Source organism: Podarcis cretensis (genome assembly GCF_951804945.1).
Source record: "Podarcis cretensis genome assembly, chromosome: 13".
In the NCBI taxonomy this organism is placed as follows: domain Eukaryota; kingdom Metazoa; phylum Chordata; class Lepidosauria; order Squamata; family Lacertidae; genus Podarcis; species Podarcis cretensis.
The window spans coordinates 27711352-27739016 of record NC_137182.1 but is presented as its reverse complement, the minus strand read 5'-3'; the positions used below and the strand labels follow the sequence as shown (position 1 = coordinate 27739016).

General features: G+C 47.0%; 1 protein-coding gene across 1 annotated transcript in view; it reads left to right on the top strand.

Moving 5' to 3' along the window:
- The window catches only part of RAPGEFL1 (Rap guanine nucleotide exchange factor like 1), a 52342-nt gene that overhangs the window by 7227 nt on the left and 17450 nt on the right, over positions 1–27665 (top strand). The window contains exons 2-10 of the mRNA XM_079948748.1: positions 15083–15161; positions 17232–17385; positions 17605–17702; positions 18898–19010; positions 19553–19720; positions 20320–20417; positions 21596–21718; positions 22684–22862; positions 27470–27560. Coding sequence (XP_079804874.1) covers positions 15083–15161; positions 17232–17385; positions 17605–17702; positions 18898–19010; positions 19553–19720; positions 20320–20417; positions 21596–21718; positions 22684–22862; positions 27470–27560 — 1103 coding nt within the window. The remainder of the gene's footprint in view (positions 1–15082; positions 15162–17231; positions 17386–17604; positions 17703–18897; positions 19011–19552; positions 19721–20319; positions 20418–21595; positions 21719–22683; positions 22863–27469; positions 27561–27665) is intronic.

Here is a 27665-nt window from a genome sequence, read left to right as displayed (position 1 = left end):
ATTATTATTTTTTAGGTTGCAGCAGTGCTTGGTTTATGTCCCTTCCCAGTGCTCATTGGAGAGCTTTGGAAGATGTATATTATTTCTTTCTTGAGTTATGTGGTATTTAAAGCAGAGGACTGCAGGAATCTTGATGGTACAAAGGTTAAAACAAGAAGGACACACCCAGGAAGTGAAAGGGAGAGCTGTATTGTGTACTTCAGACTCCTCCTACATATGGAATAATTGCTGCTGCAGACTTTGATCGTATTGCATTATCTTCTGGGTGGAGTTAGGCACATCAGGTGGAGTGGAACGATATTGAAATAGTTTCCTGTTCCCAGTGGCGTAGCGTGGGTTGTCAGCACCCGGGGCAAGGCAAGTAATTTGCGCCCCCTAACCCATGGATTTGCGCCCCCTAACCCTAACCCCCAGATGTTGCCCCGGTGCGGCCGGCCCCCCCTGCACCCCCCCACGCTACGCTACTGCTTGTTCCCAACTTGTATCAGAGATGTGGGCCATTTCAGGAGAGCTTTTACATGGGGAGTTTCCTTGTGAGGTTACTAGAAAGAAGTTGAATGTGAGAGCAGGGAGCACCACTACATCCTACCCAACCACCTGCAAAAATCCAAGCTGCTGCTTTCTGCTCCGACTATATAGACCAGCTTTCTTTCTAGCCCTGTGCCAAAAAAGAAAAAGAAAAAAAGAAGGAACACTGTTCTCAGCTCATATACTCTTTTTACTTTCTGGTGGCCACCAGTCATCAAAAGTCTATTAAAGATGCGTTGCTTCATGGCACATTGATGCTAGCTAAGCAAAAGCTACCTCAGTTTAAGGACAGTGCTGTGGCGGATTTGTACTGCAAACACACCCAGCCACCACACAGTTCCACAGTACCCAGTGACTCAGCTGAATGTGTGAAATGCATCCCTCGAAAAGTATTTCGTTTCAGTTTGTCTTGAATGCTATGAAAATTCTCTCTCTGGCCGTTAATCCGTGCTGGCTCCTTCACACATGTCTGTCTTGATGCTGCCATTGACAAATTCAAAATGTGTATGTCTGTGCAATATACACAAGAGAAATGCTTAGCAGGTGACAATGACCTTCCCCCTTTCTGGCCTTCTTTTGCTTATTCTCACTCTTTTCTGCCGCTTGCCTCGTTCCTCTTCCACCCAGACCTGGGATTGTCCTGTGAGCTAAAACCTCTACTCTGGCTTCCAACACCAGTAATGGTGCCTTTTATTGCTCAGGTTGATCCAGCAACTGCCCTGAGCTGTAGACGCAGCTCGGCCTTAGACGCTGCCCTCTCCTGGGTCGTTCGCAGCCCCAGCCTGACCTTGACATTGCACATTCACAGCTTGAGAGTGGGCAGGCAGCATTGGTTTTTAAAGCAGTGTCAGTTCCCCTCAGATTCAAACAGCAGCCCCTAAGCTAGCAATAAAAGTGTGTGTGTGTGTGTGTGTGTGTGTGTGTGTGTGTGTTTTGCTGGCTACATTCCACCTCCTGTCTTGGTGGAGACAGGTAGAAATTAAAGAAGACTGAAGCTTGAGGGCTGAGAGGACTCTTTGGTTTACTATGAATATATCCACCTCCTTTCAAATCTAACACATGGATGCCCCTCGAGTGTGTGTGTATGTAAAGCCAGGGATTAGAGTTCCACAAAAAGAGGCAGAATTATTTGAAGATGTCTCTCTGAGCATTCAAGGGATAGAGCTTGTTTTTAAAACATTTGCTCAGCCACAATGAGAGCTAGAAACTTGCTTTTAAAAATAGCAATAATTACAACAAAATCTGAGATTCTGCAATACTGTGTGATGGAAAGGAGGGTGGGAAGATAGCTTTTTTTTTGCCTTGTGGGGAGGCTGTTAATTAACTAGAGCATTGATCTTCAGGACTGAATCCTGTGGAAAACAGCGCAAACCCTCCACCCCAGCCCAGGGCTCTCAAATTGTGGTAATTGTGGGTATAAAAAGCAACTTTATACATTGACTCAGACCAGTGGGTTGTCTAGCCCTGCAGTGGAACTGCTGGTAGCCTATCCAAAACCCAGTTTTGCAAGCCAATGGGCAGAATTTCTTTCCCAGTCCTAACCAGGGCCCTTTAACTAGAACTGCTGGGAGATGAAAATTGACTTCCAGTAAAGCAAACTTGGCTCCCATGAATAGCTGGATGAAAGGAATTGAGGTTTCCATGCTCAGTTTTAAAGACCTGCAAGGCAGAGTACAAAATGCATAAATTCACCCTAAAATGGTAGACTCCTAAGGACAGGAGTCTGTACTGTTTGATATTCCTGCAAATCAGCAAGTTCTGACCAAAAACGTTCAGCACATGTTCAGAGAAAAAATGGCGTGGTGAACAAGGGAGTAATGGATACACCCGGCAGCAGTAATCATAATTGCAATGGGGGGGGGAGCTGAATTTCTCTGAGCCTGTGCAGAGTTCTTTTCCAGTCTTTGCTGGCTAACCACAGTCTGCTCCTCCTATGCATTTTGGATTAGGAGGAAGTGGGGGCTTCCAGGTCATGGTGGGTGGCTTTCAGAGAGGATTGTGCCCTAGAAGGGCTCCTTTCAGAAGCCTAATTGCATCCTTCCCCACCCCCACCCCACCCCCACAGAGATTCTCCCCTTTCTTCCCTTCCTCCCCCACCCATTGCTGTGGGCACCCCTTCTCCTCCTCTGGCAGAGGGTGTGGAGTGCAACCCAGAACTCTTGGCTCCAAGACCTCTTGTTGTTAATTTATCAGACTCCAGTCGTCCTTGCTCCCAGCTTCCCACTCCAACCACTGGAGACACAACCTCCTTTTATGTTGTTCCCCCTTAGGATATAATTATATGCCCTTTCTCTCTCCCTCTCAAAAAGAAAGGCAAGGCCTGTAGGCTTCTGAGGGCTGGCTGAAATGTTTGCACAGGCCTGCCGCGCCTGGGAAAAGAAAAGAAGAAAACCACGAGGCTTGCTTTTTCCTTCCTTTATTGTTGCGCATCCTTGCTAATTGCAGGACCACCCCAGCCGCAGAGCATGGCTCCCCATTGGGCCAAGGATTTCCTTAATCCTCTCCTCACTGCACTGCCTCCGCCGCTGCCGTCACTTGTCCAAGATTCCCTCCCCGCAAAGCAGCCCAGAATCGCTTTGATCTGAGCTTGACATCCAGGCATGTGCCTCTCTGCTGGAGCCAGGAGGATTTCCCATGCCTCGCCACTTCTTTCCCTCCCGGTGGCTCACAACACACATCACCGGTGAAAGAAGAGTGGCAGCTTCACCCATCTGAGCCAGAGAAGGCAAGCGACAATCTTTTTGCTGGATCAGGCCAGGGATGCATCTGGTCCAACTGCACCCTGGTCAGCTAATGTCCTTGGGATGCTCAGAAGCAGGGCATGATGGAGATAGTTGATTCGCTGCCCTCCCCATGGTCTAATAGGAGACAGTGGGCCTTGGGGCATCCATTCCTCACCACTTTCCATCTAAGACTGCCGTGGCTTCCTGCCCTCTCTTGCTGTCTCCCTTTCCCTCTGTGGCATAAGCATCCATTTCTCATTTCCCAAACTCTTCCCTCTCTGCCTCTTGCATGCACCTCTTCCTTCATCAGCATCAGAAACCACATAGCCTTGCCTGTTAAGCCTGCCCAAGTGACTTGGCCCTAAAAATCTAGATTAGTTTGCCTGTCCAAACATGCCTGTCTGTCTGTGGACAAAAGCCCAGCTTTGGTGAAGTTTCTGGAGGCAATTCTCAGCTGTTAGGGGCCGCCTGGCAGGATGACTGTTAACATGCCTGCCATGTTCCCCTTCCAGCTCTCCTACGAACTCATCATCCGCCTCCTCTCTTTGCCCCCTTTCCCCCCAGTCTGTCTGTTCATTATACCCAGGATAGCCTTTCCATTCACTGAGCTGTTTCCTTCTCTTCCTTTGGAGGTCTTTCCTTGAGATCCTTTTCTCCAGCAGAAACTTTGCTGAACCACTTTATCCGCATCTTACCTACACAGTCACTTGACTCTCCCTGATCTCATGCTTGCTGCTTATTTGACCGTCTGTGACTGTCCTCTCCCTACCCTGCAATCAGACTTGCATATAGGCTGTGCACACATTAATGGTTTAAACTGCAGTGAGGTCGTTTCTTCCCCTGTTGCTTTTCAAGTCACATTTGCATGTTGCTGTACACACCAGAGAGGGGGCAGGGAATGTCTTCACCCCATGTGCGTTATTTGTTTGGTTTCCCCACGCCTGCAACCTCCACCCCTGCGCTCTTATTCATGAAGGGGTCACCCGGGCATGAACTGTCATCTGCACACAAGCAGTGACTGTCTCAGATGTACACACCTCAGTTTAACAGCAAAGCGAACGTGGCTTGCATTTTCAAATCAGGTGGAAGCTGGTTTGAGGGGGAAATGCACCAAGCGGCAGTATTTCTCAAGAAACTACATGATAGGTATGGATTGTGGCTAATGTCATGTGTACATTCAAGCACCAGCAGTGGGAGCGCAGTGGAGTATAAGAGTAAACTGTAACGTGCACACAGCCATAGATTGCAAGCCCTCTGGCACTCTGTTGGGGCTATGCAACTATTCAGGAGTAACAAAAAAGGGGTGTGTGCATGTGATTGCTCTCTGACTGTTATCCAGTCTCTGGATGGGGGAGAAATTAATTCAGTTTGCGTTTTAATGCGAAATTACCCAATTCACAGCTCTCAAACCAATGCACAAACTGAAATTTGCACCTCCCTGAATTTTGTGATGCAGTTCTCCAACCATCGCCAACACACACCCCTCCAGCAAAATGTATTAAAAAAAACAAGGATATATTAGGGGGAAATGTGCACCAAAATGTATCTGTTAATGAAAAAATGTGCAAAATGCAGAAAGGTGTATATTAGTTGAAGTACATACAGAAATGCATACAAATTTTCATGCAGACTTAAAAAAAAAATGTTTGCAACCCGAGGCAGAAATGGGCCAAGCTGAATTTAAAACTGGGAAAATGCAGAAATGCAAGAGAAACTGAAACTGACAGGTTCACCTATCCCTAATCCAGCCACTGCTGTCTGTCTTCATCTTTTCCTACTCCTTCTTGGACCCTGCCTAATGCTCAGCATTTGTCTCTAGGCTTCTGTGCCCTGGAGGCAGCTGGCAGCATGCTGTTCCTTGCAGTGAAGGGGGTGACTCTGTGACACTTATTCTTGCCTGCTAATCCCTCCCCTGTAGAGCAGTCTCGAGAGCCTGTTGGCTTGCTCTCCAATCTCTGAGCAGTTTCTCTGCCAGAGTTGGCTGGCCATTTCGGTGTCCTTTTGCTTATTAATCACACTGGGCTGGCATTGCTGAGCTAAGAAAGCCAATATCCAGGGCTGTCGCCCCTTTCTGTGATTTGCTGTCAGGCTTGCTGTTGCACTTAGCGAATCACTGTCCCAACCTCACGTCGCTCCTCCTGCTTCATCTGACTGGCCATCCTTCTTGCCTGGGATTTTACACATAAACCATCCCAGATTCTGCTGACCTGGAACCCTGAATTCTGTCACGGGGATAAATAATTCCGAAATGCGGAAAAACATGGGGAAACTGCTGGATTGCACTGCTTTGTACAACCCATGTGACACAGTAGCTAAGAGACTGAGCTGTAAGTTAGGAATACAGTGGTACCTCGGATTAAGAATTTAATTCGTTCTGGAGGTCTGTTCCTAACCTGAAACTGTTCTTAACCTGAAGCACCACTTTAGCTAATGGGGCCTCCTGCTGCCACTGTGCCGCCGGCGTGCGTTTTCTGTTCTCATCCTGAAGCAAAGTTCTTAACCCGAGGTAATATTTCTGGGTTAGCGGAGTGCAACCTGAAGCGTCTGTAACCTGAAGCGTATGTAACCCGAGGTACCACTGTACCTTCCTTCTCTTGGCGGATCACTTCCTCAGGCTCATCCCATCCATCTGCTCCCTAAGGATAATAATACTGGCCTGCTCTACAGGGCTGACCACTTTAAAGCACTTTTTAAAATGCTAAGTGTTATTAACAGTACTCCTTTGTCATATTGTGCTCATTTGCACAGACCGTTCCAGCAACAGGGTGTATGGTGGTATCTCTTGTTTTGCTCTGGTGGTTAAAATTTAAAGCTCCCAGCTGTGTCACAGGCTGAAGCCCAAAGGACCTCTGGACTTAGTCACCAGTGGGGCCCGATCTATAAAACATTTGGGCTGTAGATTGCAGGAGCATTTACACTAACATTCCCAGAATTATTTTGGGTGGGTGGTGGGAATTGTGCTTGAATGTATTTAGCTAGAGTCACCCAGTGAACCCCAAGACTAAATGGGGATTTGAAATTGGTTGTCTCCTCTTCTCATCCAGTATTTAACAACCATACCACATTGGTTCTCGTGTTCAGAGCCCAGATTCCTCTGGCGAACATATACTGGAGGCAAACACAGACAATGGCTGTCTCCCACCATGCTGTCATGCTTGTGAAGGTCCTCAGATGATCTGGGTATGCATTGATTGCTAGACTTAGATGGCTCTTTCAGTCTGATTTACGGAATCAGATCAAATCACATGTCCTTGGGCGCAATATGAAAATAAAATGAAGACGCTGGGCAAACCTTTCGGGCAATAATTTCCTCCATCATTTCACAGATGGAAATCAGGACAAGTCTGCTTGCGTCACTCTTGACTCTCACACCGTGGCTCACTGTGTGAGTCTGCAGTCCTCATGCCTCACACTCCCCCTCACCTCACTTGCTTTGTTAATTTACAATAGCCTGTCCTGTGCTGGTTTTAACGCAAAAAGGAAAGGGTTTCTTCTGGTTATAGATATATTAGCAAAGCAAAAACAATATGCAGGCTATCAACTGTGTTTAAATAAATGTGCAGAGTGGGCCTGCAGGAGTGAGAATGTTACACCCCTCCCCCCCCCCCGTCCACACCATTTTGGTCTCCCTCCAGTTCATGGAAGGCGAATGTTATGAGTTTGTGGGTGCCAGACTCCCCTAAATTTATGGGTCCAATAGTTGATAGAATTTAATCAAGACTTGGGGGGTTGAACTGGATGCCAGACTCCTAATTCCTGGACCCAGCTTCTTGTGTTCAGGAGATCATCTGGGAGATGGGCCATTAAGACAACCAAGGAAAGGTAATGTGCCATTAAGAAAGCAAAGGCTCTGGGCCAAGTGGGTGGAGTCCCTCCATCATTTCAGAGTGAGTTAGGAAAAGAAAGCCAGGGTTGAGAGTTGGCTGTTATGTGACCTAGGAGACTAAAGGTTGCAGGCTGGAAAAGGCTGCGGGCAGAGCATGGTCATAGAATTAAAAAAGCATAGAATTTGATGTCTGCTTGAATCCAAGGCTGCAACTGTGGGAGAAACAAGACCCATTCGAGGTGCTGATGCTGTGAATCCCTCCATCGTAGGTTCAGGTTGTATACATGTGCAAATAAACTATATATCCTAAATACACCACAGTCTCTGCTGTGCCTCATTTCCAAGTGGAAACACAAACCCTGGGTAAGTGCCTAGAACCTTGCACCTGGAATCTAGCACCACTTGGAGACTGGGGTGGCATTCAACAGCAGCCTTTTGAAGCAGGAAGCCTTCCGTATCTGCCAAGGCTCCTCACAAGCAGTTTTCCCAAATGCAATCCATTTCTCTATGCTTATTTTCACTAATGCGTGCCTCGTGTGCGCGTTACCTTTCTGGAGAAACGCCCTGCAAAATTTGGAGAAGCAAGATTTTCAAAGAACCGCTGTGTTTTGGTTTGTGTATAGTTTTGGAAAGAGCAAGCCGGGTGGATTCGCCTTTAAACGCAAAAACTGAATCAAATTCCTCTCCCAGCAACAAGTCAGTTTGGCTGCTACATTGGTGCTTAGCTGGAGCTGACTAGGCTGAAGTGGGCATCAGCAATGGGGCATTCCCTTCTCTGTTGCTAATCTGCACCCTGGCCAGTTTGGCCTGGATTCTTGCCTCGCTCAGGCTTTTATCATCCTTTCTGGGATACTGTCTGGTGCAGTGGAGGCAGGGATCTCTTTCCCAGCATCACTCTCCATGGACTGTTTCTCCCTTTCCAATTAATTAAGGCTTAGCTCAGTAGCAGGCAGTGAGCCAGCTTGGCAAGCCCACTGGATTGCAGAGTTTGTGATCAGCTCTGCTGAATGAATGGTGTTTAGCCGTGGCCAGCGCTTGCCTGAGACCTTCTGCCCTTCCTGGGAAAGATGCTGGACCCTTTTCCACACTGGTGAGCTAAACTGAAAACACCTTTTAGTGGTGTGATGACTATGTCTCCAGCCAAAAGGCCCTTGTGTGCACTGTAGCAGTGGGCTGTCGGTTCACAATATCTCCTTTTTATTAAACTGCGGTAACTATGCATTGCCCCCACCCCATGAAGAATCTCTATCCTTATGATCACTTACAGAATCAACTCTTTAGAAGATGTCCTCAAGCTCTCTTGGCAGGAGTTAATTAGTGGCAGCATGGGTGACATAATTGCCATAATTCGTTTTTGTAGTGTTTCTCAGCCAACTGAAAGTGTTATTTAATATATTCTATTTCTTAACGTTTGTGTGTGTGTGTGCGTGTACGTGTGCATGTAACCTCTTGACAACCTCTGCTGCAGAAGGAATATTAATAGCAGAAATTTAAATTATTAAGAATACCTTTTATTATCTCCTGAGTTGCACACCAGCTGATTGCCGCACACACAGTATAAACACATATCAATGGCCAGTTCAGAAATCAATTATCTTGTGGCCAGGTGGACATAGACTTCTGTGTGCGCTGACAATGTGCATAGCTGCAGCGCTTGCTAAATCTTCCCTGAGCTAACTGCGTGCTGCATTTGATGCGCCCAATATTGGGTGTGTGTGTGCGCGCAACATCATGCACATTGCGTGTGTGCATGATGACTGTTGCATCGGCCGAGCAGGCCTCCTCCCTCTGTAACATTCACATGCCAGGCTGTGCTGGTTGGCCTGGGACAACATCCCACCAGGCCTCCTCTGCCCCCTTCAAGATTGGGGTAGGTGGGTTAGCCCCATCCCAGTGGACATGGGGGAGTTGTAGAGGCCTCAGCTCCATTGAGTTGGTATGCCTACTTCTAAATACCAGTTGCTGGAAATCACAGAAGGGCAGAGTACTCTCCTGCTCGATTCCTGCTTGTGGACATCCCATAGCCATTTGGTTGGCCACTGTGACAACAGGATGCTGAACTAGGTGGGCCACTGGCCTGATCCAGCAGGCCCTTCTTATGTTCTCATGAGTTTTCCCCACTGGAAATGCACACCCGCTAGAACAGTACAATATTTTTCACTAGTAGAATATTAAGGAGCTGCTACTTATTGAAGAAGGGATGCAGGTGGCGCTGTGGGTTAAACCACAGAGCCTAGGGCTTGCCAATCAGAAGGTCGGTGGTTCGAACCCCCGCAACGAGGTGAGCTCCCGTTGCTCGGTCCCTGCTCCTGCCAACCTAGCAATTTGAAAGCACGAAGTGCAAGTAAATAAATAGGTACCGCTCCGGCGGGAAGGTAAATGGTGTTTCCGTGCGCTGCTCTGATTTGCCAGAAGCGGCTTAGTCATGCAGGCCACGTGACCTGGAACCTGTACGCCGGCTACCTCAGCCAATAAAGCGAGATGAGCGCCGCAAGTCCAGAGTCGTCCGCAACTGGACCTAATGGTCAGGGGTCCCTTTACCTTTACCTTTACTTGTTGAAGAGGAGCTGTCAGTGAAATTCTGGATGTCTGGACATTTTGAAGAGCCCCAAACAGGGCCAAAAGGTGAATCATCTCTGTAGATAGATAGACCACAGTATGGCGGGGAAGAAGGCTAGCACCCTGTTTTGTGACTTAAGGTGGATTCAGGCAGAATTTTGTTTTGTTTTTCTGAAGTTTCCTTACCTGATGATGTCTAGAAATCTAGCGGAATCTAGTGGAGGTTTAGCACTATTTCTTTGTTAATCACTTCCAGAAAAAAACAAAAACAAAATCCATGTCAAACCCTGTTAGCCTGGAAAATCCGTAGGGATTTTCCACTATGATTTTCCCACCATTTACATGGATCACAAAATTTGGACGATAAAATTCGGGGCGGTATCCTGGTGTACAGTTCTTTCCTCACATGGGTGAATCCTGGGGGAACAGAAGTACTCATGTGCATGAAGGGTGGTGAAATGCCCAGCGATGCCTGCTGCTATGTCATGCCCGGTTCGAGTGAAATTTAGTGTGACGTGGCAGTAGATAGATATATAAAAAGGCACAGTTCCATAATGCAACCGGTACCGCAGTGTAAATGCAGCGTTAGAAACTGTGACAGATTAGAAACAGGCATGCTAGCACAATAACCTCCTAGTCTGAATACATCCTTACTTAGCACAGTGATTAATCCAGCCCACCCTGAGGCATTCAGCTCCTGATATAGAAGCTTGTGTACGTTTTAACGGTTTATTTAGGGGGTGTCAGCCTCGGATTAGAACCCTGTCGCTAGCAAAGGCACAGCACAAAGGTGGCTAATTAACTTCCTTTTCTTCTTCCTCTCCCTCTCCCTCTCTCCTAGTCAGACAGTTTTGATTGTCTGGGAGCCTAGCTCTGCAGATCCCGCTGTCTTTTGATGTCTGGCTGATGCAAGGGATTAACATGCTGGCCTCCTTTCTCTGTCTCTTCCCTGCCCCCAATATACTGAAGTGAATCCAATAGGATTTTCTTGCTCACGAGGGCTATGCTAAATTTGCCAGGAAGCAATAAGTTCACACTACTCCCTTTCCTGTTGTGTGTGTGTGTGTGTGTGTGTGTGTGTGTTGCTGTGCAGAGGAGGTAGAGATACGGACAAATTAAAACACATACTTTAGCCCAAGCAGTAGCCATAATCAGGTGGTGTTGTTGGGAGAAAGATGCACAAGAGCAAACATCCCAGGTGTCTCTGACTGGAACCTCTTCTTTCTATTTGCGTAATTTCTTTAAGCAACCCATAGTTTAATGGTAGGGAATATGTTTTGCATATAACTTGACACCGCATGTACACACACACACATACAAAATCTCCAGTAGGAGAGCTGAGAAACAACTTGGAGGACAACACAGAAGGGATAGAAAGGTTATACACTGGTGTCTATTCCTCTTCCTTCTCTTCCCTGGGAATATATAGGGCAGTGGTGGGGAAACATTTTCAGCTTGAGGCCCGCATTCCCTCATGGGTAACTCTCCACATGTGGCCTTGGCCAGAGACAAAAAATGGGTGGAGCAACAGATGCAACTCTTGCCTGTGTATTCTAGCAGCCAGGCACAAGCCAGAGGTGTCTGCACACCTACACCAGTCTCTCCATCCAGACAAGCAAGAGATAATATTATAGTGTGAAGTCACATTCCAGCTAGGCAGAAGCACTTAAGGGTGCAAAGCTGTGCCGGTGAGGATGTGTGTCCTGAGGATCGGATAGAGAGGCTTAGAGGCTGCATTTGGTCCCTGGGCCTGAGGTTCTCCACCCCTGGTGTAGAGAAACAAAAGCATACCCTCCAACATTTCTCCAATGAAAACCAGGACGTCTTATTCCATCGTCATCATAATTTTTTTTTTAAATTAATTTTTATTGAAGTTTCCACAAAGTTTTCAACACAAACAAAACACAAATACAAAGCAATGAAAACATAAAACACATATAATTTCAAATCTTGATTTCTTATACCTTACTTTTCCGACTTCCTCATACCTCCCCTTCCTGCATTCTCATGTCAGCAATTTTTTTAGCAAATCCCCCCCTAATTTCAATTTAATTTTAATAGCACTCATTTTCTTTTGACTTATCCATTACCGCTATTAACCCCTATTTTCTCATCCAGCATCAACCTAACATTCACTAATTTTTGCATATTTCTTTAGATAATCCTTAAATTTTTTCCAATCCTCTTCCGCCGTTTCTCTTCCCTGGTCTTGGATTCTGCTCGTCATCTCTGCCAAACTCATGTAGTCTATCACCTTCATCTGCCATTCTTCCACGGTGGGTAACTCTTGTGTCTTCCAGTACTTCGCGATGAGTATTCTTGCTGCTGTTGTCGCGTACATAAAAAATGTTCTGTCTTTCTTTAACACCAATTGGCCGACCATGCCCAGGAGAAAGGCCTCTGGTTTCTTGGGAAAGGTGTACTTAAGTACCTTTTTCAGTTCATTATAGATCTTTTCCCAGAAGACCTTAATCCTTGGGCACGTCCACCAAAGATGAAAAAACGTTCCTTCCGTTTCCTTACATTTCCAACATTTATTATCGGGCAAATGATAGATTTTTGCAAGTTTGACTGGGGTCATGTACCACCTGTAAATCATTTTCATAATATTTTCTCTCAAGGCATTACATGCCGTAAATTTCATCCCAGTGGTCCATAACTTTTCCCAGTCAACAAACATAATGTTATGACCAATATCCTGTGCCCATTTAATCATTACCGATTTGACCATTTCATCTTGTGTATTCCATTTCAGCAGCAAATTATACATTCTTGACAAATTCTTAGTACTGGGCTCTAACAGTTCAGTTTCTAATTTTGATTTTTCCACCTGGAAGCCAATTTTCCTGTCTGTTTTGAAAACTTCCATTATCTGATAATAATGAAGCCAATCTCTTACTTTCCCTTTTAGCATCTCAAAGCTTTTCAGTTTCAATCTGTCCCCCTCTTGCTCCAAAATTTCCCAATATCTCGGCCAATTAACCTCCATATTAAGTTTTTTAACGGCTTTTGCCTCCATTGGCGACAACCACCTCGGAGTTTTACTTTCCAACCGTCATCATAATTTTATTACTTATACCCCGCCCATCTGATTGGGTTGCCCCAGCCACTCTGGGCGGCTTCCAACATATATAAAAACATAATAAAACATAAATCATTACAAAAATCTTCCCTATACAGGGCTACCTTCAGATGTCTTCTAAACGTTGTACAGTGGTACCTCAGATTACATACGCTTCAGGTTACATACGCTTCAGATTACAGACTCCGCTAACCCTGAAAGAGTGCTTCAGGTTAAGAACTTTGCTTCAGGATGAGAACAGAAATCGTGCTCTGGCGACGCGGCAGCAGCAGGAGGCCCCATTAACTAAAGTGGTGCTTCAGGTTAAGAACAGTTTCAGGTTAAGAATGGACCTCCGGAATGAATTAAGCACTTAACCCGAGGTACCAGTGTATAGTCACTTATCTCCTTGGCTTGTCCATCACATAACACCATACCCTTCAACATCTCTCTGATGAAAATAGGGACGTCCTAAGGAAAAGAGGGACATTCCGGGATCAAATCAGAAACAAGGATGGCTTCTATAAATCCGGGACTGTCCTTGGAAAATAGGTACACTTTGGGGCGGGGGGTCTGCAAAAGGTGTGATGTGACCTAAACCTCATCTAGGCTTTAGGAACTTTGTTCTCCGAGGTAACATTCTCTCCAGCCCCTGATAAAACTGTTTTCAGTTTTTAAACCTAAAAATGTCTGTTACCTCCTACACTCCATCTTCAGTCTCTTACTAGATGCAAACATGGATGGTTTGAACACAAGCCAAAAAAACCCCTACCTTCTCACTTTCAGCTTCATCATGCATATAGCTGGATGAAGAATTCAGGAGAGCTCACAAGCTTGCATATGGTTTTCTAACGTTTTGGTTGGCCATTATATGGACAGTGAGAGAAGACTCAGGACGGTTTCTGATAGAGGGGAGAGAAACAGACTGAGGAAAACATGAGGAATCAGACTCTTTTCAGGCTCAACGGCTAGATGCTTTGGTTCTGATTAGCATCTTGCTGATACATTAGCCAAGCTGTAAGATAATAGCTTTCAAAATTAGTGGAGCAAATGTTCTGGGAAGAAGCTGAACAATTGTTAAGAGAACTCTGCTGCTTAATTGTTATCAGATCTTTCCCCCTCAGGCATTTAAAGGAAGAGGCAGCTTAGGAGGCCTTATTACTTTTCTGTTTTACAACAAAAATCAGTTGGTTATAGGTGGAGGTGAGGGGTAGTTATTATATACCGTATTTTTCACCCTATAGGACGCACTTTTCCCCCTCCAAAAATGAAGGGGAAATGTGTGTGCGTCCTATGGGGCGAATGCAGGCTTTCGCTGAAGCCTGGAGAGCGAGAGGGGTCGGTGCGCACTGACCCCTCTCCCTCTCCAGGCTTCGCGCAGCTCTCCGCAAGCCGTGGGAGCCCGCGCTGGGCTCCCACGGCTTGCGGAGAGTTGCCTGTTCTGGGGGCTGGGGTCGGGGGAAACTCGGGCTTCCCCAGCCCCGCGCCTGGGGGGGAAATAATTTTTTCCCCCTTTATTTCCCCCCCAAAAAACTAGATGCGCCTTATGGGACGGTGCGTCCTATAGGGCGAAAAATACGGTAGGTGGAGGAGCTTTGATTTTTAGTCTCCTTGTGGGAGGGATATGTAGACAAAAGAATTTTATTAACAGAAGAATTTTAGGAATGGATGGTTAGGGAGGTCTTCTGGTCTTTGGTGGATTGATTTGCAGACTTGTTCCTTGTCAAAGGTCCCTGGTTCACTTATTCCCTGGCATCTCTGGGTAGGGTTGGGAGAGACCCCTGTCAGAAACCCTGGGAAGCCACTGCAAGGCAGTGTGGACATTACTAATCTTCATCAACACCTGGAGCCAAAAGGTTCCCCACACCTGCCCTAAAAGTTGTGCTCTTTGATACCCTCACGTGAAATACACAGGAGCTGATTCTGGTTCATTCCATGCTGCCTTACATAGACACAATTTTGCCACATGTTCAGAGATAACCTGTTCCAGGTGTGAGATGGGACATTAGGAATAGTTTCTGGGTCTGGGTCACACCACAGCGCACCACTTTTCTGACGGCATGAAGAAAGAGCTAACAGGAAAGTGGGAAGAGATTCCATTTCCCTCCTCCGTATTTGAGATGAAGGTTTTGCAATGCTGCCTTACCCTGAAAGCCTTCTCTGTCCCCAGTGCTGGGATACAGGAGGCGGGTCCTTTGTAACCAGTTGGATTGGGCCTTGTTATAAACTCCTTGTGACCATGCTTATCTGCCTACGTGCCCTATCCCGTTACATCACTGAAAAGGAAGGGTGGACTGAATTCTTTGTCAGTTCTGTCGCCTTGCACTCTCAGGGCGGGACAGCAGTATAATCCCTCTCTTTTCTTCCTTCCTTGTCTTTTCTCAGACCTGCTGCTAGACGACATCGTCCTCACCCACTCGCTGTTCCTGCCCACAGAGCAGTTCCTGCACCAGCTGCACCAGCAATATCCTTTCTGCGTGATGTTTTGGAACGTCCCATAATGGTCGAAGGGTTGGGGGAAGAAATGGGGGTGGGGGAGGAATGCATGCCATTCTGACACATTTTCCTGCAGGAGAAACTCTGTTCGGGTCACCTCATATTTCTCGTTCTTGTTGCATAGAACCCTGTGGCTTCTGCAGTTCCACAGGTTTTATTTATTAGTTTTCTTATTTAAGAAAGGTTCATACCTCGCATTTCACTGTGTGTCTCAAAGCAGCTTGCAGAAGAAGAAACAAAACGTGCAAAATGTACAGCACAGATTTTTACATCAAAAAAATAGAAAACAGAGCAATGTTATATAGCGCAAAGGCCTTCTGAAATGAAACCATCTGCAATGTAACAGTGATGGTGCCTGCCAGTTTTCTAATGAGAGGGAGTGGGCAGAATGTGCTAATGCAGAAATTTGGCTTTGGAGAACAAATTTAACCTCTTGAGAGTGTGAATTCTTATTGTTGTTGTGCAAAATCACCCTTTCGGTTCCAAGCAGCACGTTATAGCAAGACGTGTGGGGGAACCGCTGATCCACGTGTTTTCCAGTGTGTTCTTGGTAATATGTAGTAGAAAGAAAATATATGATGTCACAGCATCTCTTCACTTCCTGCTTCACTTTATTGGCCGCTGCTTGAAGGAAGCAAGGAAATACTAGCATAATGACATCACATGGGGAGATGTGCGTTGATGATGCCCACCAGTCCCCACTCACCTGCGCTTTGGGTCTTACCCTAAGCAGTCTTAACAGTATTGCTATGAGGATAACATTAGATGATACAGTCCTAGTTTATTTTCCCATGTATGTGTCCTTGAACTTTTTGGAGTTTTGGTGGTCATGGTGATGGGAACCATACACCTAATAATAACCTTATGAAGAAATCTGCTCAACCCCACATCATTTGCCAGGCAGATTAAATCTCAGCCTCTAGTGTGTTGCATTTTGGGGTCTGCCGATCAATCTTCTGCATGTTTACTCAGAACTAAGTTCCTCTTCCTTAGGGTGTATAGGATTGCAGCCTTAATCTCTCTCCTTTAGCCTCATCTGTCAACTTCTTTTGTCACACAGGGCTCTCGAGAGAATAAGATAACATTACACAGCTCTGAAAAAATAAACAGCCTGGGTGGACTTTGTTAATTTCAGCCAACAGGTAGCAATTAAGCTGCTCCTCCCTGTTAACAGCTCCCACCACCATCACAAATTCTGGTATTGATAGACTGAAGGGGGTGTGGATGTGGGTGTGCGGAATGTGACCTTCTCTGGTTCTGTGAGTTTCTGGTGATGACATACACACAAACATATAACACTGCATTAAAAAATCAGCCCTGGTTTTTTGCATTTCCTTAGGAGCGAATTGTACATGACATTTTGTCTACTCTTATCAGCCATCTCAGTTACCCCTATTTGTTTGTTTCCCATCTCATCTCTGCAACCACAAAATCTCGAAACTTGCTTTCTTTTCCCCCCTCGTGGAGACAGTTGAACTTAAATAAACTGGGATTTTCAGGCTATGTAGCTTGCAGGGACAGCCATTGTTGCTTTCATTTGCATTTCTCTCTCTTTCTTCCAAAGAGCTCGGATAGTTTACATGGCTCTAGTTCCATTTTTGTCTTTCCTCACAACAACCCTCTGAGGTAGGTTAGGCTAATGGAAAGTAACTGGGCCCAGGGTCAGGTGGTGAGCTGGATGTCTTGGGTGGGGATCTGAACGCAGGTCTCCTGGTTCACGTTTGAAATGTGAACCACCACACCACTGACATAAATCGAGATTCTCCACATTCTGAATTCTGCACCAAAAGATACCAAAGTCCACAGCCTCCTGGATGGCTGAGGGATATGCAAACTATATCCATTAATGGAGAATGGGGTTGTTGGCCCGTTAGTGAACTTTGCAGTTTCTGTGATCTGTACTTGCCATCTTGCTATCTGGACCCAGAATCAACCCACCCCATTCCAAACCTCATCACTTTGGCTGTTCTCCTTTCTTCCAACCACTCCCTTCTGTGGCCGCAGCCCTGATATTTTCCCTTGACTTCCATGTGGTCACCTTCATGACAGCGTCGACAATCCCATCACCGCCATGTTGGAAGGAAGGCGAAGCCATGCACCGAAAACGAGCAGTTTTGGTTATTTTGCTTCACTTCCTCGAGACGTACAAGGGGATCTTGCAGGAGGAGGAGAAAGCAGGCAAAGTTATCAAGGTACACCATGACACCCCTAACCCTACTCTCATTTTTTCTTAAGAAAAGAAGAATAGCAACAGATTGCAAAGTATTAGTCCAGCCACAGTCCCCCGCCCCAATGTCCTTTTGCCTTACTTGGTGGCAAATAGCCATAGATCCAGGGGGGGCAAAATAGAAGGTACCCCTTCCTTTTATATCAGAGCATGATGGATCAGGCCACTTTCTCTTTTCTCCTAGGACCTGTATCTGCTCATTATGAAGGACTCCTCCCTCTATCACAAACTGGAAGATGAAATTTTGAAGCTTCATCAGCTTGTGGAGACAGTTGAACTCAAGTAAGGGGAGAGGGGGAGAGGGGGAGTTGGAATATGGAATGCAGAATTTCTCCTGCATGGGGAAACCTCTCAGGCTGCTTTTCCTAAGTGCATTATGTTGCCGGTACTGCATTCACAAGAACGGGTTTCATATAACCTCCTCCACATCTTGGCAAAACAATTGTTGTGGAGGTTCGCCTGCACAAACTTTGCCGCTTTCCACAGTTGCCATGTTCCTCTGTCACCGCATCTTCCTGGGCAGACCACTGTTTTTCATTTGTGCATTTGCTGGGCAAAGTTTCAACAAGATAGCTCAGGTTAAATAAGCCCCAGGACTCCAGGAATTCAAACTTCTGTGTCAGTAGTTGTTCTCCTCATGCAATCACAATCCCTCTCCATATGGAGGAGCTACATGCATACAGTGGCACCCAAGTAGAACGTTTGAACATGGTGTTTGTTGGTGTGCAGGGCCAGATCCCTCCTGTGCAGTCCTGCGACACACACACCTACACACTTACTTTCTTTGCTTAGAGGGGATGATATGAACTTCCCCAAAGGTTGCAAACTAAGAGGTCATCTCCTTGGAACTAGAAATCAAGGAGGACCATGCTCTTAACCACTATGCTATACCTAGTTCTGAATAGTGGAAGCTTTCATAAAGCTGAGGTTACCGCAATCCTTGTTACTTTGCAACCCAAACAACTTACTTATACCTTACATGGTACTGATGTATATAAGAACATAGAAAGCTTAGGGTTTTTCCATATTTACCTTTTGCCCTGTGCTTTCCAGGTCCAGGAGACAACTCTTGGGGTAAATGTTTAGACTCTTCTAATAGTGGCCAGCTGTCTAACGGTGGGTTGTTACAAGCAGCAGCCCACTCTCACAACAATCTCCCTGGCCAAACTGCCTCTGAAATCCCTAAATCATGATTGGGGAACCTGTGGCCCTTCAGATGTTGTGGGACTCCCAACTCCTATCAGCCTTAGCCAGAATGGCCCAGTGGTTGGGGATGATGGGAGTCAAGCCACATCTCCAGGACCCCTGGCTCCCTGCCTCTGCCCTGAATGCTCCTTAGAAACTGCATTTAGAAATTCAGACTCCTTAACCCCTCACAGAATGGCACGGATGCCCTGCTCCTCTGAAAATTTCCCACATTGTGGCCCATGTTGCTTGCCCCTTTTCTAGCTTCTAAATCTTGCCTTCTTGGCCGCAGGGTGACTGAAGAAAGCCATCCCCCCAGCAAGCAAGTCAAACCCCTTTTCAGGCATTTCCGGCGCATAGATTCCTGCCTCCAGACACGGGTCGCTTTCCGTGGCTCAGATGAAAGTGAGTATTAAAGGAGATGAGGGCGTTGGTGACGGTCGTGTTGGGGTTCCCGCTTGGATTGTCTTTAAAAGGGCTGATGAGTGCAGCTGCAGACATGGTTCTGCAATTCCACCCATAAATCCTCCATCAAATTACAACCATAGAAAGCTTTGGCAGCACACAAATAATAGAACAAAATCACTTCAAAAGCTTGAGTGAAAAGGTAAACCTTTACCTGGTGCTTAAAGCACCAGGCGGACCTCACTGGGGAGAGCCTTCCACAGACTAGGAGCCGCAGCTGGGAATGCTCCCTCTGACATCACCCTCCAAGTGTCCGTCAGAGGAGGGGGCTGGAGAAGAGCCTCTGGGAAGCCCCTCAAGGTTATGAGGATGAGTCGACAGAGGGGAATGAATCCCACAGCGACAGTAGGCCGAATCCCCTCCTTATTGCAGGATGATTGTTATTTTTAGTTTTTCCCAACCTAAGTGTATTTGTTCACCATGGCTGTCCTTTGCTGGCTATGGATTCCAACCTCCAGCCTCTCGGCTCTGTTTCTTTCTAGTCTTCTGCCGTGTTTACATGCCAGACCACTCATATGTCACCATCCGCAGCCGCCTCTCGGCCTCCGTGCAGGACATCCTCGCCTCGGTGACTGAGAAGCTCCAGTACTCGGATGAGCAGCCCACCCGGGAGGAGGCTCTCATCCTGGTGGCAGTAGCGTCCTCAGGAGGTAACTCCCGAGAGCTGGAGTGGGGGACAAGGCAAGAATGGCAGAGTGACAATTCCCAGAGGGTTTTAACAATCAGTCCCTCTTCCCAGGGAACTCTGGGAATTGTAGCTCTGGGAAGGGAATACGGGTCTCCTTACAACCCTCCGCATTCTTAACAACCTATAGCTTCCCAAATTTTTTAGGAGGAGCTATGGTTGTTTAAAACGGTATCATAATGCTTTTAAATGTATGTGTGAATGTGGCTATAGTCCAACAATATCTGAAGGGGCCATGGGTTTCTGACCCTCTGCCCTAATAGAATCCTGGCCACATTGCACTGTGAGCAAATGCCCTATTTCCATATGCCTCAAAGAAGTGATCTACATGCCAGAGCAGAAGGGGTGTTTTGGGGTGTGGGGGAGCAAGAATCCCTGTCCAGTTTGAACTTGAGGAAAAACCCTACCAGACCCTGAATATATATATATATATATATATATATATATATATATATATATATAACATTTCCACAATATAAATGATAATATGCGTCTGTTTTGAGATATGTTTCTGCTGTTGCTCCAGATTGTTCAGGAACTCTTTCTTTCCTTGCTTTTTGCCAGAGAAATCTGTGCTACAGCCCAATGAAGAGTGTGTTTTCACTACCCTGGGGATAAACAGCCATCTCTTTGCCTGCACTAAGGAGAGTTTCCCATCGCTGGTGAGTGAGCTCCTTTCTTCCCCTCTGCTCTGCTCCTCCCTCAGCTGGCAGGGACTTTTTGTCATGCGGGTGCTGTGTTTCTTGGTGTAAGCAGTAGTGTAGAGGTAAATTTTGATGTGCAGGAGCTCTTCATGACAGCTCCTATAGCAGTATATTGTGTAATACCCAGTTTATCAGGCTCAGCTTGCCGATCAGAAGGTCAGTGGTTCGAATCCTTGCAACGGGGTGAGCTCTGTTGCTCTGTCCCAGCTCCTACCAACCTAGTAGTTCAAAAGCACATCAGTGCAAGTAGATAAATAGGTACCGCTTCATGGGAAGGTGAACGGTGTTTCCATGCACTCTGGTTTCTGTCACAGTGTTCCATTTCACCAGAAGCGGTTTAGTCATGCTGGCAACATGACCCGGAAAGCTGTCTGCGGACAAATGCCAGCTCCCTTGGCCTGAAAGCGAGATGAGCACCGCAACCCCATAGTTGCCTTTGACTGGACTTAACCGTCCAGGGGTCTTGTTAGCTAGCAAAGGGTGGTGTATTGATAGTATGTTGGAATTTGGCTGAGGAGACCTGGGTTGACATCCCTGATCAGCCAGTTGGCATGACTACGGTCCTATGCATAATTACCCTGAGAGTAAGCGCCATTGAACTCAGGGCCGTGTACTTCTAATTGCATAGATTCAGCTTGTAGAACACATTGAGCTTTAATGAAAGGCCTTCAGCCAGCTGAAATGCAGCCTTTAGATTCTAATTAGCAGTGCAAACAACCCTGCAAAGAAGTGTTACCATTAAATTGCCAGTGTGAAGTAGGAACCCTATCAAGGAAAAGGAGGGAAAGTGTTCAATCTCAGCTTGATTATTTATCTGCACTTCCTCTGTCCTAAACCATCACTAGTAAAACCCGAAAGCCTTGTTATCAACTCATTCACTTTCCAGAACAAGGAGGTCCCCTCAATCACCCTGGTGGGATCTGGTAGGCGACATCACCTCTCTTGCACTGAAAAAGGTTCCCAGCCCCTGCCCTACTGTGAGCTTCTGTGCCTCTGTGGGATCAGGGAGCTGCAGTTGCCAGAAAGACTCCCCCCCCCACCCCTTGTGCTCTAAAAACACCCAGGTTTTCTTCTTGGTTCTAACACATACATTGGAATCTCTCTCCCTGCTCTCCACAAACTCGGCCTTTCCCCAGGTCCCTCTCCCTGAGGAAATCCAGGTGTCGCCAGGTGACACGGAGATCCATCGAGTTGAAGCTGAGGACGTGGCGAATCACCTCACAGCCTTCCACTGGGAATTGTTCCGCTGTGTCCATGAGGTAACAAAAATGAATTTGCCCCATAGCTGGTGAGCACGGAGGAAACCGGGTGAGGGAGTTGGATTGGGAATCTGAAAATGTTGCAACTTAAGAAGGATGTGCATGGCCTTCAGAAGTGATTGGCAGCTAGGTTAGGGGCCAATATTACAGGCTGGATGCCCTGATTCAGGGGGTGAAGAGTTTGTTTCAGCGTGAGGGCCACATTCCTTCATGGGCAACCTTTGAGCGGCAGTCACATGACAATGGTGGGCAGGGCAGAGGCCAAAATGGGTGGAGCAACAGTTGTGAGCCTTACCTTGGTTCAGCAAAAGAGCCACGCACAAGGCAAAGGCACTTGAGAAAAGTGCAGAGCAAGGCTGGTGATGGGTGTGGCTTGGGGAAGAGTCCTAAGGGCCAGATAGAGAGGCTGTCAGCCCCTGGGTTCCCTGTCCCTGCCCTAATCGGGTGGTGCCTGCACATTCAGAGCAGCCGCAGATGAAGGATCAAACTGCACGGGATATTAATCGCATGGTTTGCCCTCAAGTGCACGATTCAGGAGACAATTAGCATGTCGGGGAAAGGGATAGGTGTCTCCTTGGCAGCTAGCTTTCTATGTGGAGGGAATTCCACCGTTGCCCCATCCCAAGGAGCATTCAGTCATGGGAGCCCTTCACCCCTCTGAAGTGGTGAAGCCCAGAGACATGGTTTGATCATCTCAATCTGAACTAGGTCCTCAATTCTATTATTCTTATGTTCCCTCTGTGTAATCACTCCTCTGCCCCTTCTCCATCCTTGATATATATAAAGAGGACTGAAGGATGAAGCCACTCCTTTTAACCGGATAGCTGGTGTTGTGGCTGTATGGGGGTAACCACATTGGCTACCCCTGCTGTGTAGAGTGAGGCATCCTTTCCCTTCACTACAGGCCAGGGGAGGGCTACAGGCACGCAGGCTATTAACTTCTGCTCTGGCATCTTTGTTTGTAGCTGGAATTCGTGGACTACGTGTTCCATGGGGAACGTGGTCGGCGGGAGACAGCCAACCTAGAGCTGCTGCTGCAGCGCTGCAGTGAAGTTCAGCACTGGGTGGCCACGGAGGTGCTGCTGTGCGAGTCGCTGGGGAAGCGGGCCCACCTGCTCAAGAAGTTCATCAAGGTGGCAGCTGTGTGAGTGCCACATCTTAACCCTTTTCTGTCTGGGGCCAGGGTAGAGACATGCAAAGATCAAGCCTTTGGCGACTGTTTGAAGACTTTGCACAACCTGAACAGCTTCTCTTCTTTCTCACAATGCATTCTGAAATCCCCCCCCCCCCCCGTTTTCCCAATTAACGGCGGTGTCACTAAGTTACGGAGTTGCGTAAGAAGCTCTGCATGTTAGAAATGTTGCTCAGGTGCACCTTTGGCTTTCTGAGATTTGAGCAGGAGCTTGTCCACACATTTTCCAGCATCACAAGGGCTAGGAACTTTACTAAATCTGAAAGCTGAGATTCTGCACCTGCTGTGCTTTTTCTGCACTCCTACAGAATCACATCGCACACCCAGCCTCAAGTTTACAAAATAGTCGCCTCTGTCCAACAGAGTTCCTGCAGCTACTCTAAAATCTGAGAAAACAGGGTTGCAATGGTTTTGGTGAAATTTGCTTTGTCGCCGCTTGGACATGTAACTGGCTCTCCATGCCACAATTTGAGAAGTCTCTTAAGTGGCTGCTACATAGCATGTATTAATTTGAATCCCCTCTCTGAGATTGTGTGCCTTACTTGCATGGGGTGCCAGTTTCAGTTCTATCCAAAGTGGAGGCTGTTCTGATAGGGCAAAAGGGGCACTGTGTCATCAACCTCAGTCTGCTTTAAACCAATCCCTGCCTTCCCTACCTTCTTTCTTAGAACCAGTCCAGTGGGTGACACTGCTTGGCCGCTTCTTCCTTAGTCCCATTGTTGCCCTTGTAGAACTCAGCAGGGAGGAGGGTGGGGACAACGCTAGAATTAGTTGGCTCTGCCTGCCTACTGCCAGTCTGCCTACTGTCTTCCTCCTCACCAATCCCAATGGCCGCCACTGCCTGTGCAGTAATTTGGGCTAAATGTAGTTGGGTTTACCCGCTAAAATCTTTCCCCTAAGAATGGACGATCATGTTTTATTGAGCAAAAGTGCCCCCCACACCAGTAGAATAAGTTACCTTCAAAGTAGCCTTCAAATTATGTTTGCCACCCCTTTTTCTTTCTGAGGCTCCTGTATCCTTAAGGGCTGCATGATAGGCAGAGAGCCATCACAGGGCGCATTTCCAGGCACAGAGAGGCAACACTGGAGGGAAATTCACTTGCCAAATTCCTGCCTATTCCACTGCTGCTCCAAGCATTGGAGCCCTACCAAGAAAAAGGTGTCAAATCCTACCCAGAAGAATTGGAGCTATCTGAACCCACAATCATCTACCCACTGCTTCCAAGTCATCACCGTAGTTTTGGTAGTGGCAGCGGCATCGAATGACCGAGGTGGTTTTGGCAGCAGCAGTGAGTAAGCAAGCGGCCAACATTGAGAGCAGGTTGGAGTGCTCTGGGAATGCAGAGAGGCACTCCAATCTCCTCCGATGTTTCCCAAAGGCTGCTGAAACACTGGAGAGGATCAGATTGGTCCTTCCTGCTTTCAGGGTGTTCCCACCAGCCAGCCATGGTGGTGGCTTTTCTCAGCTTTGCTACAGAACTTGCCACCCAACCCACCATAATTGCAGTAGTGGCGGCTTGCTCAGGGCCACTGTGTCTGTGTGGTGAGTGTGGATGTGTCTATATGGGGAGGATGTGTTATGCATCTTCGGCATTTGTGGTGCATGTGTCTGTATGAGTGGTAGCCGTGCCCAGCACTTGGACATGGCCCTCAGAAAGTTAGGGAGCTGTCAGTGCAATCCTTGGGTTGAAAAGGTTAGCCACCCCTGCTTTGATTAGCACCTGGACGCAATAGCTGCCTTTGCCTCACTGCTTCCTGCTGAGCACACTGGTGAATTGCCCCTTCATTTCTCCACAGTCAGTCCTGTTCCTCGTGTGGGTGGGTTAATGCCTGAGTTTCTCTTACCTTTTGTAACAAAGCAAATGATGACCATGAAAATATGACTGTAATTAACCTATTTATCAGCAGATATGCATAGGAACGGATTGATTAAGGGGAATTAATCATTATAGCTTGGCTGCACTCAAGAGAAAGCAAACTGGAAGCAGAAACTGCACAAAGGAAGCTTCTAATTAAAGCTGTAGGGTGTTTTTGCTGAACAGGATTTAATTTCTGAGTAAAAAGTATAGAAATATATTGATCTGGGGGTCTGGTTTTGTCCTGTTATATTAAGCAGCGCCTTGAACCTCCATTTTCATTCTGTTTCCAGGCAATTGCAGAAAAGTAATACCTCAGCATTACTCAAGTCCCTTGTCTGTCAAACTGCTTATAACCAGGGCTGGGCAAAATTTGTGTTTGGAATTGATAATGAAACATAAAGTTCATTTGCATAGGATTGGTTTGCAAAGTTGTAATCTGAAACCTTTGAGGAAAATAAATCCATGGAGAAGGAAATGTTTTATTAAGATGTGCAATTGTTTGCAAAGAGGCTATAAGGAGCTTCCTTATTCTGAGTCAGACTACCAGAGTGCAGTTCCAGAAATCCGTGGGAGACTGGGCTGAACGAGAATTTCACTGGATGAAGATTGGGGTGGGGCTTCAGTGCCCTGCAAAATAGAGGGGAATTGCAGAATAAGTTGTGCAAATGTACTTAATTTATGTAATTTTTACATGCTGTAGAATTCAGAATTTTACTTTTTGTTTGTTTGCTCCGCACAAAGTGCACATGGCCCCAGCCATGCTAAAAGTGTACCGTAGCTCCTCGGGGTAAAGGTAAAGGTAAAGGGACCACTGACCATTAAGTCCAGTTGTGGACGACTCTGGCGTTGCGGCGCTCATCTCGCTTTACTGGCCAAGGGAGCCAGCATTTGTCTGCAGACAGCTTCCGGGTCATGTGGCCAGCATGACTAAGCCGCTTCTGGCAAACCAGAGCAGCGCAGGGAAACGCCGTTTACCTTCCCGCCGGAGTGGTACCTATTTATCTACTTGCACTTTGATGTGCTTTCAAACTGCTAGGTTGGCAGGAGCAGGGACCGAACAATGGGAGCTCACCCCGTCATGGGGATTCAAACCACCAACCTTCTGATCGGCAAGCCCTAGGCTCTGTGGTTTAGACCACCGTGCCACCCGCGTCCCAAAGTGCACCTGCACCTCCTCCGGGTGGTGCCTGTCAAAACAGAGATCTGAGCATGGTGGCATTTGGCGATTAATAAATAAATAAATCTCAAGACTCTTCTTCTAACTGTATTCCAGTGCAGGATTATTGCTCTGTCCCAAGTGTTTTGAATACACATTGGCTGCACTAGCACAGAGCACTAATCTATGGTTTGCTTCCCCATGACTTGTTCAACAAACCACAGATTTCACAGATAAGCAAACAAGCCATGCCTTGCTTCTCTAAAGCTTGGCTTGCTTCCCAGTTGCTTTTGCCTTGTGCCTCTGTAGCTTGGTGAGTGTATTGGGTGTGGAGTGGGGGTGGGGAAGTACCCAAACAAACCATAGTTAAGCATAGTTTGTTAGGGTTCAGACATGCCAAACCATGGTAATGACATCATGGTTTGTAAGCCAACCACAAAGCATGGCTTCACATTATGGCTTGTATCCAGAAATACAAGCTGCTGGGTTGACTTCAAACATTCGGACAAGCCATACTTCAGCTAAGCAGACTGTGGCTTTGTGTTATGTATGAACCTTTATGGTTAGCTGTTTCCTAGCCACTCTTTCCCACTGAAAGGAAGGAAAGAAAGATGAAAGAGAAAGGGAGACTGAAAGAAGATGTTGGGGAAAGGGGGTGGGTATGGGGGAGAAACCATGAGGCAGTGAAGCCAATGGTCTGCAGATGCAGGGAAGGGATAGTGTGGGGCTTCGTGAGCGGAGACTACAGGCGACCACCTTCCCGTGTGGTTCCATGTTCCATGTAGTCAGCTTTTGGTCATCTTCCAATTCTGTGAATTCACCCTGAAATATTCATGTCTGCAGATGCCCAAAGTCTGTGCCTTTACACTACAAAATTGCTGCTGCTTTCCCCTGCCTTCCCATCTTTGCTCTTGTCTTGTTGTGTTCAGCTGCTGCTGGGAATCCCTGTCTGCCTTTCCCCTGCATGCTCAGGCTGCCTCCCGCCTCCCTGGGCGCTAGTGGCTGGTGAAGTCACAGCCTTGACACCATCACCCAGAGTGACTCTAACAGCCCACGACTGCTGTATTATTGCTTCGGCTTCCTTCTCAGCTTGCTTTCTGCATTGAGGAGTGGGGAAAGGAGGCCAGAAAAGCTGGAGGCTGGAGTGAGGAGCTGAGCAGAGCCATGTACTTGGAAGCGGGTTTGGTTAGGCTTTCTGGTCTTGAATACTATGAATCAGAAGTGCTTGGGTTGTAGAGAGGGCTTGTGGCCTCCTGGTTTTTATTTATTTGCAGTGGCCCCCATTTGCTACAGGTGGTAGGAGCTATGGCTTGGTGCTTGTGGGTTTCCTTAAGGGGAACCACTCCAGCACCCTCCATAATTCAGTTACTATTGATTTGCATTTGCTTTCTGTCCAGAGGATGCTAGGTGATGGATGCTGAATGTAGGAGCAAAGTGGCTGCTGTTCTAGAGAGCTTACAATAGTTATCCCAGCAGAGGCTATTGCAGGCTTGAGCTTTATCAGTGTCTGACTTCTTACCTGCCCCCTTTCCCCCTCCCCACAGATGTAAACAGAACCAGGACATGTTGACGTTCTATGCCGTGGTTATAGGGCTCAACAACGCACCTGTCAGCCGTTTGCGTCTCACCTGGGAGGTAAGAAGAACCAGGGAGCCTGATTTGTTCACATATGTATGTGGGGGTGGGTGGTTGGCAGGGCTCTGTGTAATCCCGCCCAACCCCATCCAGATTCTGCAGCTC